The sequence below is a fragment of the Nesoenas mayeri genome, assembly GCF_963082525.1.
Source record: "Nesoenas mayeri genome assembly, chromosome: 15".
Taxonomy (NCBI): domain Eukaryota; kingdom Metazoa; phylum Chordata; class Aves; order Columbiformes; family Columbidae; genus Nesoenas; species Nesoenas mayeri.
Window position 1 is genome coordinate 2,703,355 of NC_137559.1, and position 18,296 is coordinate 2,721,650.

The 18,296-nt window shown below is 44.6% G+C and overlaps 1 protein-coding gene across 1 annotated transcript in view; it reads right to left on the minus strand.

Moving 5' to 3' along the window:
• Positions 1 to 18,296, minus strand: part of TTYH3 (tweety family member 3) — a gene marked incomplete at both ends in the record, with an annotated part of 72,164 nt that overhangs the window by 16,053 nt on the left and 37,815 nt on the right. Inside the window, 6 exons of the mRNA XM_080353822.1 lie at positions 5,140 to 5,215; positions 5,546 to 5,618; positions 8,013 to 8,108; positions 8,936 to 9,156; positions 9,786 to 9,897; positions 17,672 to 17,841. Of these exons, the coding sequence (XP_080209948.1) occupies positions 5,140 to 5,215; positions 5,546 to 5,618; positions 8,013 to 8,108; positions 8,936 to 9,156; positions 9,786 to 9,897; positions 17,672 to 17,841 (748 nt within the window). The remainder of the gene's footprint in view (positions 1 to 5,139; positions 5,216 to 5,545; positions 5,619 to 8,012; positions 8,109 to 8,935; positions 9,157 to 9,785; positions 9,898 to 17,671; positions 17,842 to 18,296) is intronic.

The window sequence follows — 18,296 nt, forward strand, 5'->3', positions numbered from 1 at the left end:
CTACAGAAAAATGGATTAAAATCCACCTGTGCTGTGAGAACAGCAACACAAGAGCAATCCACAGCATCACACATGGTGACCTAAAGGAGCTGTGACCTTGTCACCTATTTATTTTAAACCAACAAACCACTAAAGGTTTCTTTTAGGCTTCCACAGTGCTACGAAGTTTACATCACCTTTGCAGGTGCATTAAGTTGCATGACCTATTGCTAATACACAGCTCCAGAAACATTTCTTCAGGGCCTTCTGGATCAATCCTGGTGGGCAGATTACAGGTGGGAATTCCTGGTATCATCATAGTTTGCAGCCTGTAAGCCCAGGCTAAAGATTGCTGGTGACAAGTGAAGCGAAAAGCAGTACAGTGCAATAAGTGCTTCCCTTGCCTCATTCTAGAAGGCAGGATCAACAAGGCTTCCCTGCCATAGCACCAGCTTTGCCTGCTGGAGTCTGTCCTGTACACCACCAAATCTCCCATTTCTGTCCAGAAAACAGCTATACTAACCCACCGTTTGCACTCTGCTAACAGCTCCGGGCAACTTCTTTCTGTAATTATTTTTATGATGCATTTTTCTCTCAAGGAAAATTCCTGAAGGTTAGATCTGATATTTGAAGCCAGCCTTTAGGCGCTGTAGTTTATAGGAGAAGGGTTAGGCAGGGTCACATTTGCAGCTGCAGCCATCCTCCTCTTGGTGCACACGCAGTACGGGAGCAGAAGGCAAGGAAGGAAACTACCCAAAATGCTTTATTTTTGCAAAGTCTGTTTTTCCTAGAAAGGAAAGCAGAACTGCCTACTAAAGGCAGCTTCAGCTGCTAGAACTCCTTATCGCTTCTGCAACCATGGAGACTTACTATTCTCTTCAAAGCTCAGCTGACGTGTGAAAACGGCATTATGCACCTGCCAAAAGGCCGTGAGAAGGTCTGTAGGGTAAAGAGCAACCAGAAAAAAGATCCTCGTTTAAAAAAAATTATCCTCACACTTAGAACAGATTTTCCCGGCCCTTCTTAATCACTACTTGAGCATTCTCTAAGCAGCTTGCATTTTACATATCCATCCAGATGAGCCTGTCTCTGTGGGTTCAGTCAGAGAAAGCTGAAGTATATTGCCTGTGATGGCAAAGGAAGATGACTCTTTCGGCCAGGTTTTCTTGCCCAGGTAACATGTTTTCCACCAGGAGTTTCATTTCCCTAAGGCAACAGTCTGACAGCAAAGGGAGGCATCTGCATAACATTTATATTTCTCTCATATATGCCACTCTTTACTGCTGAAATCAGTCACAGTGAGCCTTCAGCAAAGAGCTCGTAGCCTTCCCGAGCGCCCTCCACACAAAGCTTTCTGCTAATCAGGAGTCCATGCAAAACACACAGCAAAACAGCTTCTCAACGCTGATATCAGCTCAGCACGGTTCCTTTGGGCAAACTCTTTTCTGCGGTGCTCACTGAGCCCAAGCAGTTACTGTGCAACCACCCCATGCCCTGCGTGAAGCTTTGTCCTGTCCTTACTTCTAGAGAGGAAAGGGAGGTGCTGGGGTGTCAGTCCTCTGGTTCATTCGGCTCTGGGCTTCTAAGATGGGAGTGAATCAGTGAGAGGCCAATTAGGAGGCTGTTCTGCTTCCATCCGAGCAGCCAAGTCTCAGCATCCAGCCCAACAAACCCAGCTGAACCGGAGGTAAAAGGCTCCATGATCCATCCCCTGAGGTTTGCAGTTCCTTCGGATGAAGCGAATGTCTGTTCACCACTTCTAGGAAGAGAATCTGCAGAAAGCTCTTCCTGTTGTGTAGACAGATTGTGCCTTTTTATTTAATTTTATGCCACTAGTCATCTGATAATAACATAATATCCATGAAAAAGAATGAGACTAGAAGATGGCCTCCTGCTTTGAAAATAAACATCTTGACGGCACCAAGTATTTTTACTAGCAGCAGGAGCCGATTATACAGCCACTGTTCAACTCCATTGGCTTTGTCTCAATTAATGAATACTGGGTGAGTTAGGCACATATATCAGCCTCTTCTGCAAAATGATTTAAGTCTCTCCTTCTCCAGGAAACCTGCATTAAGGCTCTTTGCCCCACATTCCCCCTCCTTTTTTTTAATGCAGCACATTTTATCTACAAAACAAGGACATCTCCTCTCTAGCTAAAAACATGACAACAATAATAATACACTTAATCAGATTATTCTCAGCTCCATTAATCCTATTTAGATTTGCAAACAGCAATTAATACACAAACAGAAACATTAACACACTAGTTGCCCAGTATCCACAGCTATTTTTCTGTGACAACCACTATCACCACCACCACAGCATTACAAATATGCAAATCTAAATGACTCAGTCCTAGTCTTAAATGCCAGAGCATAGGACTGGGAATATTACAACATATTATATTTAAAAATAACAACTAAAAGCAGTGATTAAAGGCAAAAATTGACTCAACACTACAAAGCTTCTGAAGATTGCTTGTTGGTTCCTACATCATTAAAAAGAGATGGCAGCATCTAGCCCAGTATGGTGCACCCCAGCGCTGGCCACATGCAGACACCCAGGCAAGACTGGAAACATTAGTGTCTTCTTAGCCCAGCTCCAGCTCAAGCAATTCCCAAGGTTAATGTGATTACCGCATACATGGTAACTTTCAATGGGTTCTCCTTCCATGGACTCACACCGTCTCAGTCACCTCTTTCCCGAGCTGAAAAGTCCCTGGTTGGATACACTCTGGTGAAACTAGCTGGACCAGCCTTAAAATGCTTGTGCCTCATCTGTCTGTGCTGCTGTTTATGTTGGAGAGCATCACCCCCAGAGCAGATGCAACAAACCGGAGTGTGAAACCTTCCACTAGAACGGGAAGCCTTCAAACAGGACATCTTCCAGCATGGGGACAGCGTTGGTGCTGCCTCCCAGCTGTCTGCCATGTCTCCTCGAGCTCATTGCTCTCGTATAAATGGCTCAACCGATCACGAAGAAGCTGTCACAATTTACAGCCAGGGTATTAAGGGATACTGATGCTTATTTCAGATTTTTCAAGATATTTCTGAAGAGCTGTTATCGGGATTAAAGTGTGATTGAACAGTTCCACGCTGCAGTCCTCGCATCGTGATTTTCCTTCCTGCTCAGCTGCACGAGACGGTCCCAGCATTGGGGACCAAGAGCTATTTCTGTAGCTTCCTGATCATAAACTATGACAGAGCAGTGACAAATCCACATGGGAAGGCAGATCACCTCCCAACCAGCTGCCTCGTGCGATGGCAGGCACAGAAGTTAGACTGATTTCCTTCTGAAAAAAGGAAAAGGCACTCACGAACGCTCCACGGCTGCCTAACAGCAGGGAGCTGACACACCAGCAACCCACGGAAGGGGCCACCCTTCCAACTCAAGCCTGTGCTAACACCTGCTCTTCCTCCTCTTCAGAGCTTCGCTTAGACTCATTCACTGTTATTTATGGAGCCTTAACAACTGTTAGAGCTGGCGGTGCTGCTGAACAGAGCCTGATTTCACCCAGGGGAGCCGACTGTCCCTGCCGGGGGAAGCAGGAGGAGGGACAGGAATGTCAGCCCTGCGCTCACCCTTAGCCTCTAAATGAATGAAGCTGATTAACGAAAAACTGCAGGAGCCAAGCGGGCAAGCACAATTGTAATGGAGAAGTAGCACAAAGGGGCGCTTCTTCAGCTTCCCAGGGTCAATCTAATTGTTCCTAAGCATGCTCCAGAGCTGATTTGGGTTACCAAATTATTACAGCACATAGCTGGCGGTAGCATCAGGTATTTCCCCCTGGCCTCACTGGCCCATTTGCCCCCTTCAACAACTAGGAAAACAGCTTGGTACCTGAAGCCACATCTTTGTCACCTTCACAGATGAGAATTTTCATCTTGTGCGGTGTTAAACATTCTTTCTCTTCCCTTATTGCACTTATTTGTTACAAAGAGCTGGCAGGCTCTATCCTCTCCTTCCCAGGAAATCAATAAATAAGGCATTCCAAAAATAAGCAGTAGGGTGGTAATATCAACCTGTATATACTCTTTTATACCACATTGTGCCTCCAGACAAACATTTCTTATTGCATCCCCAGCCATAACTATATAACCTAAATTCCCTATCAGTTTTTTGCACAGTAAGAGGCAGCATTTGGCTAAGCACATGGCCATACATTAGATCTTCTGTAGACAAGGCTGAGATTCTCTGTTTTCAGCAAGTAAGAACAAAGGAAAACAAGTGGCTCCTTTTGCAAACCAGTATCATCACTTATTGGTGTTTTACCACACACAGAACTATAGAGAGGAACTTTCAGGGGGTGAGAGAAAAGAAAAATTAACTTTGTTAATTAGTACTGAGCCCTGAAAAACATCTTTCCATTTTAACACTTAAAGTATCTCTGCCAGCAGGTGCCCAACCACATTTTTGTGAAGCCACAGTTCTGAAAGCCACTTTTGTCCCCCTAAGATCCAAATTGGAGGCATCTCTCATCTCACCAACCCAGAATCCAACAGTGCTTCAGCTGGATGCCACTGTGATACAGGCATATTGCTTTAAATGGAACAGGGTAACAAAGGAAAATACCGCATTTATAATGGAAAGGGAATTTCATACTTCTCTTTGTAGCTGCTTCCATTTATTTGACCCTTTTAATTAGCTATAAAGAGACTCCTATTTATAGTCAACATTAAGAGAAAAATATATGTATATATTTTGTTGATAACAAATATAAAAATAAGCCTTCTAGACGGAGGAATACAGACCCAAGAGTAAGTTTTTAAAATGACAATTCAAACTGCACACTGTTATTGCCACAGTTCTGCCACTTAGAGAGGAGAACAAGATTCAAGACTGCTACATTTAAAGCAAAATAACCCAAGGACTTCTGTTGTTGTCTTATCAGTTATTTCCACCTAAGGGTCAACACAGAAATAAGGTTCTCAAGGCTCTTCTGACCAAAAAAAAAAGCAAACAAGTGCACTTCTGACTGGTGTATAAATGCTTCTTTGGGAAGAACATTGGTTTTCCAGAGCTCCACACATATGTGCTTTTCCCACTGTATGCAAGCTCCTCTGTTCCAAATGCAGCCTTAAATTCTGAGCCGCTGCCACGCTCCTGTGTGACAGCTGGAGCCGCGGTGCCCCGTGCCAAAGCCATCCCAGCACTTACCAGCACTAAGCACCGCGTTCTCTTCAACCACTTTGGAGACATAAGCATCGGGATTAATGCAGAAGTCACTGGAGCCCTAGACAGAAGAAAGACAAAAGGGAAAAAAGGAATCTCAAAGAAGATCAATAGCAAAGAGCAGCTGAGCCAGGTTAGCATCAGGGAAGCCTCGACTATAGGGGTGTTTCAGATGCTGAAGTCTCATCATCTTGCCCACTAGCGCTGCCTTACAGACCCGCTGGAGCACCAGCACGGAGGAAACCGGAGCTCCGTACCTTTCATAAATGAAAACTGCTAAGACAGCTACTTAAAACAAGACGCGCTATAAAACAAGCAGAATGCAACATTAATCCCCTCTCCAATAAACCTGCAGCAAAGAGTGAAGGGGACTTGGATCAGAGCCACTTACCACAGCGACAGCCAACTCCAGACCCAAGGATCCCCAGCTGACAATCAGGGCAAACACTCCAAGCAAGCAGACCCTGTGGGAGACAGACAGATGGCAGATGTAGAAGCTCTGATTTCAAGCAGATCCTGCCACAAGATGTGTTATTTGGAGTCCAAAGAAATTACCAAAACCAGTAAGTTATCAACTACTGTTATCTTCAGATAAACCATCCTATTTTACATGTTGTGGACAGCAGCAACCAGAGAAGTTTATGTCCAGTTTTTGGTTCCCCTGGCCCTGGGTCTGCAGGGGAAGGAAGGAGAAGATGGAAGCAAAGTCTTGCCCAGCTTCTAGCAGGGAAGCCAAAGGCACAAAGATACAGGGATGGCTGTAGGGGAGGCAGATTAAGAAATAGATAACTACAATCTCATCACTTCCACCATTCCCATTCTGGAGTTTACTTTCCTAGTCCAGAGATATTCAAAGAAAAATTTGCCATATCAAAATAAACACCACAAAAACATACTGATCCAAACAAAATTCAACAAATCCCTCCTGTTTCTACAATAAATGAGGCTGTCAGGTATAAGCACTGCCTGGCTACAGACAGTGGGAGGGAACACTGAGTACATGGTAGGACACCATCCAAGCTGCTCTGCCCCAGAAGAGGGACAGTCACCTGCAGGCAAACAGCTCAGAGCAACAGTTTAGGCACCTACCACTGCCCTGTGAGTCCATCTCTGCACGGCTTTACAAGTTCTGTTCTGACAGCTGGACCTCATTACCGACAGAAATAGTGGGAAGCGTCTGTTGTCAAGCAGACAGAAGGTGGTGGGGTGACAGAGTGGTGGCCTCGGTGACACTCAGCCAGCATACACCAGCGGAAAAGGCTTTTGCGCTTCTCCAACCAGCACATTAGCTCTTCACCTTTGCTGTCAGTATGAGTGCTAGAGATAAAAAGGCAAAAGTGCTCCTCGGCTCCCTCAGGTATGGGGATGCAGACTAATAAGCTGGTTTATGTATCCGTATCTTCAAAGTAAAGAGATACGGGCTCACTCTCTCAGGGATGCTTTTTCCTTCAGGCTTTGAAACACAAGTAGGTTCCTCTCAACCATCCCCTGAATAAAACAAAAATCTGTTCAGAACCAAGGTATTCTTTATTCAAACTTAGTGCAAAAGCATCTATGTGAGGAAGGGACATATTTTTTTCTGCTACATTTATCTTACTGAAGACTAGAGCTTAAAACCAAAATAAATCTATCCCTCCGTTTACAAATTTATTTTAATTCTGAGTAATCCCTATTCTGTGAATAGATCTGTGGGTCACCTTGCAGAAGTAATGGAGCTTCAGACTGACCTCTGTGCAGCACTCTGCAATAAGGCGGCTAAATACTTTACTATGCTTTTTCCAACTGGATGCAAAAATTATCAGTCATGGATCAGCAAGGTTCTGTGGTTTTATGACATAAGGACAACACGGTTTGGTGCCTCCAGCTGAGCCTGGTAATCAATTCAATAAGACACGTGTTGTTTTACTTTAAATGAAGATGGCTGGGTCAGTAACTGCTTGCTTGGCTAAAAGATCTAAAGCTGGCATTTCACCATCCTGCTTGGCTGTGGTACACTTGCTTCTTTATGCCACGTGCCCTTTGAGGAATGCCTTAATGCGAACTTCTGGCCAACAGGGAATGAGATTCTAATTTAAACCCTGGGTTTACCATCTGTACATACACTTGGACTTTTGTCTGTATAACCTGCCAGGTATGGAGTCATCTGGCAAATAATAAATTTGAATACACATTTCAGTTATTAATGGCATCACCATGTACCAGGATAAACTCTTGGCGATGTCGGTTGTCAAATTGTCACTGTGTTTATGATACCAGTGTCTTTGCCAAATACACCAATCTAAACCAAGACATAAGATACAGAAAATAATTATTTTTTGTTTCTTGTAATGGGCATGAGCATGGCAGCATTTGCAGTGCCTTTTAGAAACAGACACACATTAATACTGCAGTACCGTGGCAACAAGACTCCTCCTCATAACTGTACAAACCATTGCTTGTTCTTGGTTTAACATCTCTTCAGGTGTGACAGCCAAAGGTAAACAGGAGCAGATCGTGACACAAGATGCATGTTACCAGGTTGTGTAGACACATGCAATGCTTATCACCCGTTAACAAACGCCTTTGCAAATGGGAAGATTATTTTTGAGAGATCTTTTTAAAGCCTGTAGATTTAAGGGAGGATGCTCACATTGCTCTCTCCCAGCACACAGAGGCTGCCAGAAGGCAGACTGGTCAGGTGAGCTCCTTGTCTTTGATGTGAAACGAATGGACACCATGGACACCAGTACCATCACGTTTTATAGTTCAAGAGCCTCCCTGTGAACATCTGGCAACTGACAACAGTCTCGAGGTTTAAAGCAGCAGGCACTTGCCTTCAGCTGACTTCCCTTGTGCATCATCCCTGGGTCAGGACTTACCCCATAAGAATGGCCCTGGAGTTCCTAATGAGCCCAAAGAGCACCAGCAAACAAATCAGGACATTGAACAGGAGCAGGCCCAGGTATCCCAGCCACCTGCAACAAAGAAAAACACAGTCTGCAAAGGAAAACTGGTGTATAGAAGTCACAGATCAAGAAGGTGATGTGACTTGCAGGAAAAACATAGCCCTTCTTTTCTTCAAGTAAAAGCCACCACTAATTAATATTCTCCAGAGAGCTCTGGATATTTGCTGCGTCTGGAATCAAGGCAAGTAAAAGCATTTGCACAACATGCCTAGCATACACAGTTGTTGAGAAATGAAATGGCTAATCTTGTTCTAGTGTAAAGTTATATGAAACTGGACACCACCAGGTGAAGAAGAGGCACTGCAGCTTCTTGAAATTCCTAGGGGTTTGCTAGAAAATGCTTTGCTTGTTTATTTTGTGTGTGTGGATAAAGGTTTTCTTTGTGGAATATAGTTGACGTAATCTTTTATTAAATACGTTTAATACAAAGGAATGTTAGGGCGTGATGTTAAGTTATGGAACTAGTACTGTTTTGTATTCTGTTTAGTTAATGTGTCACACAACTACAATGCACTTATCGGGACAGGAGAGCAGCTATCTCTGTGGCTGGTTTTTTCCTCCCCAGAGTGTTAGATTACAAGCTACAGATTTTGTACGATGAGAATAAGTTTCCCTTCAGCTGGCAGTAAACACAGTTAAGAAAAAAAGTTGTTGTCATGCATTTTGATTTAAACCAAACATAACTTTGCTGTAAGAAACAAATCAGCTGGGTGGGCCAACAGCCATCTGCAGTAATACATACAGCCTTTGGCTCAGCCACCCAGAACATGAACATCATTGTTGTGAAACAGGCCAAAGCAGATGCCACAACCACTACACCACAGGATGCTACACACCTGTACCAGTCATAGAGGTCAATCTGAATGGCCAGCTCCTCCAGAGACACCTCTTCATTCTTCCAAAAGGGGATCTCAGTTGTTTGCCTGACCAGATCATCCAAGAGACTTTGCAGTTTCTGGACAACTTGCAGGTAGTCTGTCTGCTTTGTGAACATCTCCTCCAGGACCAGCAAGTTTGGTTCCACTGTTTGGTTCAGGGCCACTGCAGTATCTAGTACCTGTAGTATAGGAAAGGAAGGAAGAAAATAAAAAGGGAGAAGAAAAAATAATGAAAGGACAGGAAATCAAGGAAATAAAAGAAGATGCATTCTTACTAGCAAGTCATGGACAGCTTCCAGATTACCAGCCCTCTATTTGAGGAGGCTAAGACTGCTTACCCTTCAAAAGCAACTTATAAGCATCTATAAAGTAGATTGTTTGCACGTAGCCCAGCGATGGCATCTCAGCTGAGCCTTTAGCCATCGGGGTTGTGGTGTGGTATGGTACCATGAAATTAGAGGTTGCACAGGAATAACTGACTATACTAAACCGATAGATTTTACTAATAGACTTGTATGCTTTGGCCTGCCTCCGCTTCAGGTGCGGAAGAGAGCTGATCAGAGGCTGTTTTTAAACCTCGCAAAGAGAAGATTTCATTTAACAAGGTATGCTTCCTTTGATATTTTTAGAAGAGCTGAAGAAAGCACCACTTCATTAAACAGAAATTTTAGCACATTTCTATAGTCCAAAGACTAACAAAAAAAAGAGGACGAGATACAGGCACAGCCAGATTCAAGAGAAGAGGTGCTGAGCAAGCCTGCCCATTACCGCACTCCCCATTTGCTCGCGTGTCTCCCCCAGTGCTCACCCGGTCCTGGACACCGGCCACAGTGCGGTTCGCGTGGCGCAGAGAGTACGTCAGCCGGTGGATGCCGTCACTGGTCTCCCCATTCCCGTAGAAGCCAACAGCTATTCCAGCACTGCAGAGAAAGCGAGCAAGAAAGGGTAGAGTCAAAGCTAAAAGGCCAGCTATACATGTACAGCCTACCTCCACTGCACCCTTCCCAGCCACACCAGCACTTTCTACAGCCATGTGCCTCCACAAAGTGTAGATGGGGTAGTCACGCTCCTCAGCGACCACTAAAAAAACTCACCTGGAAACATTCGCCTGTTTTTTTTCACACAGCCACCAATTCTCTGTATAGCGTCCACGTGATGAACAGCGGAACACCATTCCCTTCTCAGTATGTGTGCTTTATTTATGGTACAGTAATGAAAATCTGTTAGAGAACTGTTAGAGAGTTCAGATCTAGCCATGGGCAACCAGAAATCCAGGCAGCCAAGCAGCTCTCCAGTGGCTCCTGCAAGAGCTACCATTGCTACGTCAGGAGACATGTGTCTGGACATGAAATACAGATTGGTTTATTGTATTTTTTTTTGACAAGCAGGACACAAAGAGCTTGCATTAACTACATGCCTGTGGTTCCTCTAGATGCATTACCCATGCCCGCTTCTCTACACAGTGAAACATCTACGAACATTATCTATCTTGATTTATCTTCCCATTAGAAGCATTTGTGTTGCACTGATTTACAGTACTGGGAAGGAAGGCTTACTAACTCACTGGGACAAAAGGCTTATTTATTTTTAAAGCAAGAGAATTTCAAGCTTGCAGACACAATTCAACTCCAGCTGCTTAGCAAATTACCACCCATCAGCTGATTTGCCATAACTGTCCATACGTATCAGTCTGTCCCAATTATGAAGTAAACCATATTAGCTAAAGCCTCACTTAAAGGAGGAAGATGCTGTAGATGAGTTGCAACCTGGAGATTATCTCAGGCAAGTCAGTGATATCTCCTTCTATTAAGACACTGTTGCAGGAACTCACAGCTCCTCCTACCAAACCTATTTCTTTCCAATAACAGAGGAGGAAAAAACTTGTGAAGGGGTCACACAACTAAACTCAGGGCAAACAAACATTACCAAGATATAGATTTCTTATTCTCAATTCATATTTCACTTCAGAACACCTAGAATCTTTTCTGCGAAGGTTCTCAAAACATCAAGGTTGTATTTGTGGTAGCGGAAGGGAAGGGGGTGGTTCTGGTGTAAATCTAAAGTTATTCTGGCTCAAATTGTTTCTTCACAACAGCTCTGCACTTTGGTTATAGCGGGTTGGTTTGGAGGAGGAATAAAAGAGGAAGGAAACAAGGCAAACAACAGCTTTCAGAACAAGTAAGCACAGTGCCTTTGTCTAACTGCAAGGGTCACTAGAGGACATTAGGCGTTCTTCACCACCATCACCACCCGGCTAGGAAAGGAACCTAAGCAGGCAGGCCAGAGTGGGCTTTGTCTAGATAACCCACCCTTGCACAGATTTGCTCTGGCACGTACATCAGCCTGCAGCCCAAACGACTGTTTCTGCCCTTGCTCCTCTGCTGCAGGAAGGTGGGATCCATCCCTCCTTTCCTGGGCTCATCCCCTCCCGAAAGAGTGAGCAGAACAATAGAGTTCACCTGCTTGCATTTCTGCTTTCTCTTCATACATGCAAGAAAAGGAAACAAAGATCACGCACTGGAAGCAGATCCACTATGAAAAAATCTGTGTCAGCCTCCTGCTTTTTCCAACAGTTGAATCTCCATAAATTATAGAGAGCTTGGCCCATAAAAGCCTCAGCTGAAGAGTCTTCCAGGGACAGCAGGCAGCCTACATCACATACAGAAAGAGAGGCAGCAGGTATGTACCTCCTAATACTTAGTGTTAATACAGAAAATCAGTCTCTTTCTTCATTAATACCATTCCTCAAACACTTTCCTAATGCAAACAATGCTAAGAATTAGAGAAAAGCCCTCTGCATTCCTCCCTGGTTGCAGCTATTATCAGAGCTTGATAACACACGCCTAGGATGCACGGGGGTGGAAGGGATAAAAAAGGCACACACACGCCTCCCTCCGAACTAGAGAGATTACAGATCCAGAGCCATGCCCAGGATAAGACAACTCAGCATCCCATTGCAGCTATTACAGACCTTTGGCTTGAATTTCCCCTTGTCTTATCAGAGCAAACGATTTTAGACAGACCCTTTCACTCTCCTGAGCAGCAGAAAACTTCAGCAGTTGTTTCTACTGTAGACACCAAATAAATTCCAGAACATTCTTGACACTGAAGTGTACATCTGCCCCCTTTAATTGGTGAGCAATTTTTATTCAGCCTGTTACAGCTACTAGAAGCCTATTCTTTCAGCAAAGGCTTGGTAAGTGCCCAAACCCTGCTGCTTGGCTCTCAGTATTCCCAGCACAGTAGCGCTGTTTTGGTGGAAAAGGCTCAGAAACAGCACTCTGAAGTAGCAGCAGTCATCTTGTCTTTAAAGATGCAGCACAGCTAGGTGCATTAGCCAGTTTACTCAAAGGTACTCTTTATGAAGTGCTAGCAACTACAGGAAAGTGATTTTAAACTTGTTTCCCCATTCAAGGCAGTCATGCTCATAGGCTCCCGATCCAGCCCTGCGTGACCCACGGCTTCAGCTGCCCTTAACCCTCCAGGCACAGCCAAAGAAATCACTAGAGCGACAGAAATTGGGATAAAAGCCATTTAATTCAAGTAATTCCTTTAGACATGCGTATCACACATTCAATGAAACTGCACATAAAGCATTAATTATTCCATCGCTGCCCAGCAAAAGCCAGCTCCGCATTCACACCCTGTGCTAGCAAGAGCCACTTATGTAGCTGTTCCTCCTCCTCAGAGCAAGCTGTATGGTTTGGTGGAAGTTCCCCCTCCTATTATGTTGGAGAGGGAAGGAAACCATCCCAAAAGCCAGGCTGGGGGCAGTTGCCCGGACCCGCTGTGCCTGCGGAGCTAAAGCGGGGGAACTGCCATGGGGGAAGAGCAGAGAAGCACGGCTGTTTAGTTTTCTGTTTGCATTTGGCTTCGTCTAAATCCAACTGTTGTTTCAAATCCCTGCCTACACACACACTGGTATAAGTTGCTATTGTTTAAAGCAGATTTAAGGATTTGCGCTAGTTTTTAACTATCTTTTATTTGGTTAAAGGGAAACAGAGGGGTTCGTTCTATTTAAGCAAATTCTTTTAAAGTAAAAATAGATCAACTCATCTTAACCCAACAGTGTAAGGTCCTCGAGGTCAGGGCAGATCATATGGCTCCTCGCACAAACCCCCCAGTACAGGATGACAAATCAGCCCCCGGTGGGGACGCCTGCCTTTCCGTCACACACCGTGTGGACACCAGAACAGCACTCCTGAATGACAGCTTTCTTCCACCCTAGCACCCTCTGGAAGATACTCCAACGCATTTTCAGCACTTCCATAGGAAAGTCATCTCCACCGCTGCTATTTTTGCTTCTGTCGCACTCCCCAGCACACACACACCTTTCTCCTCCCGAATCCACACCGTCCCATCCCCAGCTCTTTCTCCCAAACCCACCTTTGTCAGTCTCCCGTCCCCTCTGCTAACCCCACCTCTCCCCTGCCTTCCTTCTCACTCACATTTTTTGAATAAAAACCTTAAAGAAATTGATCTTCCGAGCTCTTTGGGCCAGGTTTGGTCCCTGCTTCACAAAGAAGTTGTGGACAGGCAAGGGTCCAGAGAAAGGTCACAAAGGTGATCAAAGGACTGGGAAGCCACCGTGCAAGAAAAGGCTGAGACAACTGGGCTTTCCTGTCTTCAGAAAAGGATGCTGAAGGTAGACCAGGCACCATGTTCCAGTATCGAAAGTGTGGCTACAGAGAAGATGGAGACTCCCTTTTTACATGGAAAAAAACAAGTGGTAATGGGTACAAGTTACTCCTGAGGAGATTCCAATTGCACACAAGAGGGAAATTTTTCATTATGAGAACAATCAGCCATTGGAATTATCTCCCCTGGGAAGTGGTGGATCCCTCAACATTGGACACTTTGAAGATTCAGCTGGACAGGGTGCTGGGCCAGCTTGTCTAAGCTGTGCTTTTGCCAAGAAAGGATGGATCCTTGTGGTCCATTCCAAGCCGGTATTCTATGATTCCATGATGATGCTATGATTTTAAAAGTTGTTCCTGCTGTTCAATACTGCATTTAAAAAGCCACTTGGGTACACAGTCATTTTGGTAAGTTTTGGAAACCCACTTAAGTCAAGAAAACACTGTACTCCTGAGATTAACACTATCGTCACTGGTGCACACCCACAGAAACACAGTAGAGACAGTACACTATACCAGCTCTTTGAAGAATTATATGAGACAGAAGAGCAGCATGCCATGATTTCTATGTATTCCTACAGGTACAACAGTAGGATTTAAAGTACTGCAGGTTGCGTACATGCTCTTCAGTATCATTCTTCAGCAAGACTCAAGAAGTTCAAGTCTGGAGCATAGCTTTCCTGGTGTGTCTATGCAAGAGTCATGTGGGCTTCGGACATCCCTTGATTAAACAAAAAAACCCCAAAAACGCAAACAAACAACCACCAAAAAACCACAACAATGACAACAAAACAAACAAACAAACAACAATAAAAAACACACCACAAAAAAACCCACACAGAAAAGAAAAAATCAAGTGTAATTCCAAATTATCTTGCAATGTGACCTGCAAAAGAAATGTTTTCTGGATTATACAAGGTATACATGAATAGCAGAGTGTTAATCTGACACAGAGAGCATATACATGTCTTCTGGTGGAGAGATCCTCCTGTTGTAATACCCACACAGAGACAGTGAAAACCCCTCTGGGTATCCAGTCACCAGTCTGAAAAGATGAACACTAGCCATTCCCATCACATCCTTAGAAATGAATAATCTAACTACACCGAGTCATCTTTAATTACAGGAACTTCATAAGGAGAGCCCTTTTTAGACTTCACGTTCTCAGGAGGAATGTTAATTTGTCTGCCTAATTACCACCTTGCACTTTCGCACTAAGGGAAAGTGCTATTACTGGCACTTAAGAAAGCAAGTTTTCAGCATCTATTTGTACCCTTTTTTTGCAGGTACCTTCTTCATGAAGCCTCCTACTCACCTTTGGAGCTGAACTCCCTTCTGGGAGAGTCAGGGTCATCTAACTGGTGGATGAAATGATGAGAAAGGACTAGAAATGAACTAAGTATTCAAGGAATAATCTAGGCAAATCACTCCTGCAGCTTTGTGGCTAGAGAGACTGGGAAGACTCATTAGAGAGACATTTTGCCAGAGAGCTCCTGCTAACCCGTTATACCTTCTGCTGGCTCAGCAGGAAATATCAAGTCATTAGGAAATGGGGACCCATAGCACTCAGCAGGATTCACAGCACAAACAGCCCTCTGCGATTAAGTCTACCTAGATAACCACCTACTAGACACAGCTGGACTTAACCAGAGTCAACTAGTTCTCAGCGAGGAAGACAACAGTCCCCTTCATGGTACTCGGACAGACCAGCTGCTGTTTGGAACCTCTCGCTGCTCCACCACCCAAGCTTTCCCCTGCAGAGAATGGTGCAAACCAGGTCAGCCTGCTGGACAAAGACATTCAGAACAGCCCTATTCTCCCTCACTCTGAAACCTAACAGCATCAGTCTGGCACTCTGTTACGTGTAATGCACAGCCAGGACTGGATATATCCAGTGGACTAATCTTTAACTGTGGGTATCTAAGTGGGACCTCCTGCTAGCACTGATTAGCTTCCTTGCTTTCCAGAAGCCGTGTCTGCATTCCCAGCCAGATGCTGAGCACAGAGTGCCATGAGGCACCAGTTCGAGCGCACGTTTGTGTCCATCTGCTCCAAGATGGGCCACAAAACCAACCGTGGCTCTGCAGGAGAGAGGGCAGCACTCATCACAATGGTACCAACCTGCTCAAGCATGCCAACTTCAGAGTGCAAATTTAAAACTTAATTAAAAAGGTCAAGACAAATACTCATCCAATACCACTGCAAATTCAGGCAGAATCTTAGTTTTAAGGATACTCCTGCATTTAATATTTGCAAAAACAAATGGGACATCAGGGCTGAAAAACAATGGTTCAGACTTTGAGGAAGCCTAAGCAGTTTTCCAGCTTGCAGACTTGACTGGTAGCCACATCAAGTTTTCTGGAGTTCATATGCTGATCTTCCATCTTTAAATTATTTCATACATGCTGCAGAATATGTGCAGAATACCTCCTTCTCACCCTTTCTACAATTAAAACCAAACACAAGTACCATGCTCTGCAGCAGCTGCCTTGGACACGTATGCTGTGTAACAATAGCCTGTAGCAGCAGCACAACTATAAATAGCATCAGCCAGAGCTTCTGTAAGAAAGGGTTAGGACCACAGCACTTTCAGTGGATTGGAATGGATGCAGCTGAAGCTCTCGAGATCACTAAAAAGAGAGGTGACTGATGCTGAGATTACTTCTTCGCAAGTTGTTTTCTGGTTTGCCTTTCCATTCCTGGCACCTATTTGCATTCGGAAAAGCACAGACGAGCTTCCTGCAAAGACAGCAGCATTTGCTAGTGCACTAGCTCTCCTCAACACTGAGCCCCTGCCTCTACAAGCAAATCCATCCCCAGCCGCTAAACTCACAACATAATGCCTGCTCTGCAGTGTTTGTTCCAGTACTTCAGGGGGTTTCTATTCTCTTAAGTATACATCTCGAAAGAGCAAATACACAAATGCATTAGAAGCACCGTCTAGCCCTTGAACAGCTAAGCCTGGCCTTCAAGGAACACACTGGCCTCTAGAAAGATCACATACCAGATCCACCACCCATCAGCAGGTCAATGCAGAAAGTGAGCCATGAGATACCGCAAAATACAATTGTCTCATCATCTCCTTTCTGAACAGGGGACTGCTCCAAGACCTGCTGAGGGACAACAAAGACTGCCTGGAGCCTTGGGGAAGTGTAGATGATGCTTGAAATTGGTAAGAAATGCAGCGCTCAACCTCAGGGCACACATCCATAGAGCTCAGAGTAGTCATTCTGCCCAAATCAAAGCAAACTGAGTACATAGTTCCTTCCAGAGGTTGGCAAATACGCCTCTGCTTTCAGATGCCCCATCATTAGCTTCCTAGGAAATGGGATCCTCATCTGAGTTGATGGAGGGTGGGTAAGAAAATAGAAAACAAAATGTAAATTATTTCCTTTAACAACTTCTGCCCATGTCCCACAAATTACTTAGTTTTTTCTTGTTTTTCAGCAGCCCTTCTTTTCACCTCACCTCCAAAAGCTTTCTGTTGCTCAGTCATAACACAAAGTGTTGCTGACACCAGCAGCATTACTAGCAACCCTTGGAGATGGCACATAGGCAGATAATGAAATGCAGCACTGTCTTACACAGGCTGCAAAATCTGAACATCCACTCCAGTCAAATACCAATACCTCCAAACCCAAAAGAACAATCTGTGCCTCTTTCTTACTAATCTACTCGCCCACGTAGTCGTTCTTTTTGGACACCAGATTCTAAGAAATCTCCATCTAGACCCACCAAATATTTCAACTGTATCCATCCTATTTAAGCGATAAGCTTCCGAGGACACAGTGTCCTTGATTTACCACTTGCAAAGTATCAAAGAGCAGGACATTAGCTATTCCTTTTCCCACTGCTCAAACCATTAGGCAGTTCAGCAAGTGGTAGAAAGAAAATACATTACCAATATCCAAAACATACATATACCAAGTGGAAAGAGGGATTACTACCAACATCGACCACCCACAGACACAGTGCATCAAGCGTGAAAACGCACGCATAGGATACACCTCCCCAAGCGTTAATAACAGCGAGGATCCCTTTGAGGCATCGTCCGTACCTGCACACCAGGGTTGCGATGATGACGCACCACGCCGTACAGCAGCAGTCAGCATTGAGATGTTCTTCGCTCTTCCGATGGCGGCAACACAGCCAGAACGAGTAGAAGAGGAGGAAGAGCAGGTCCAGAGCAAGGCAGGAGAGCGCGATGCCGCCCAACAGCAACAGGGCCTGCGGGAAACACAGACTGCGTCACGTCCAACCAGGGCACGGCCATAGCGCGGGACGTGAATCGGGGTTCGGGTGTCTGAGGGCTCTGCACTAAGACCTTGAAAACAAGATGGTTTGCGTGTTTTTATATATGTTTTTTCAATACAAACAGGAGATTTTTAGCCCACTTTCTCCCGTTCCCGCATCCAACTCAATGAAACCATGTTCTGTACCTAAGCTGAGCCATTTTGGCTGTTTCCTCTTTACTCCTGATCAGGGGTCAGTAGATTTAAAGAAAAATAAAATTTAATTAAAAAAATAGTTCAGCCAGCTGCCTCTATCCGTGCGGTTCTTTAATCTTCATGAATAAATATGCAGGCTTATTCATTAGAAATCCAAGTGCATGAGTGGGTTTGAAAGGGGGTGGAATTTATTATACATGCATGAGATTGACTTTTAAAAAATGAATCCCCATG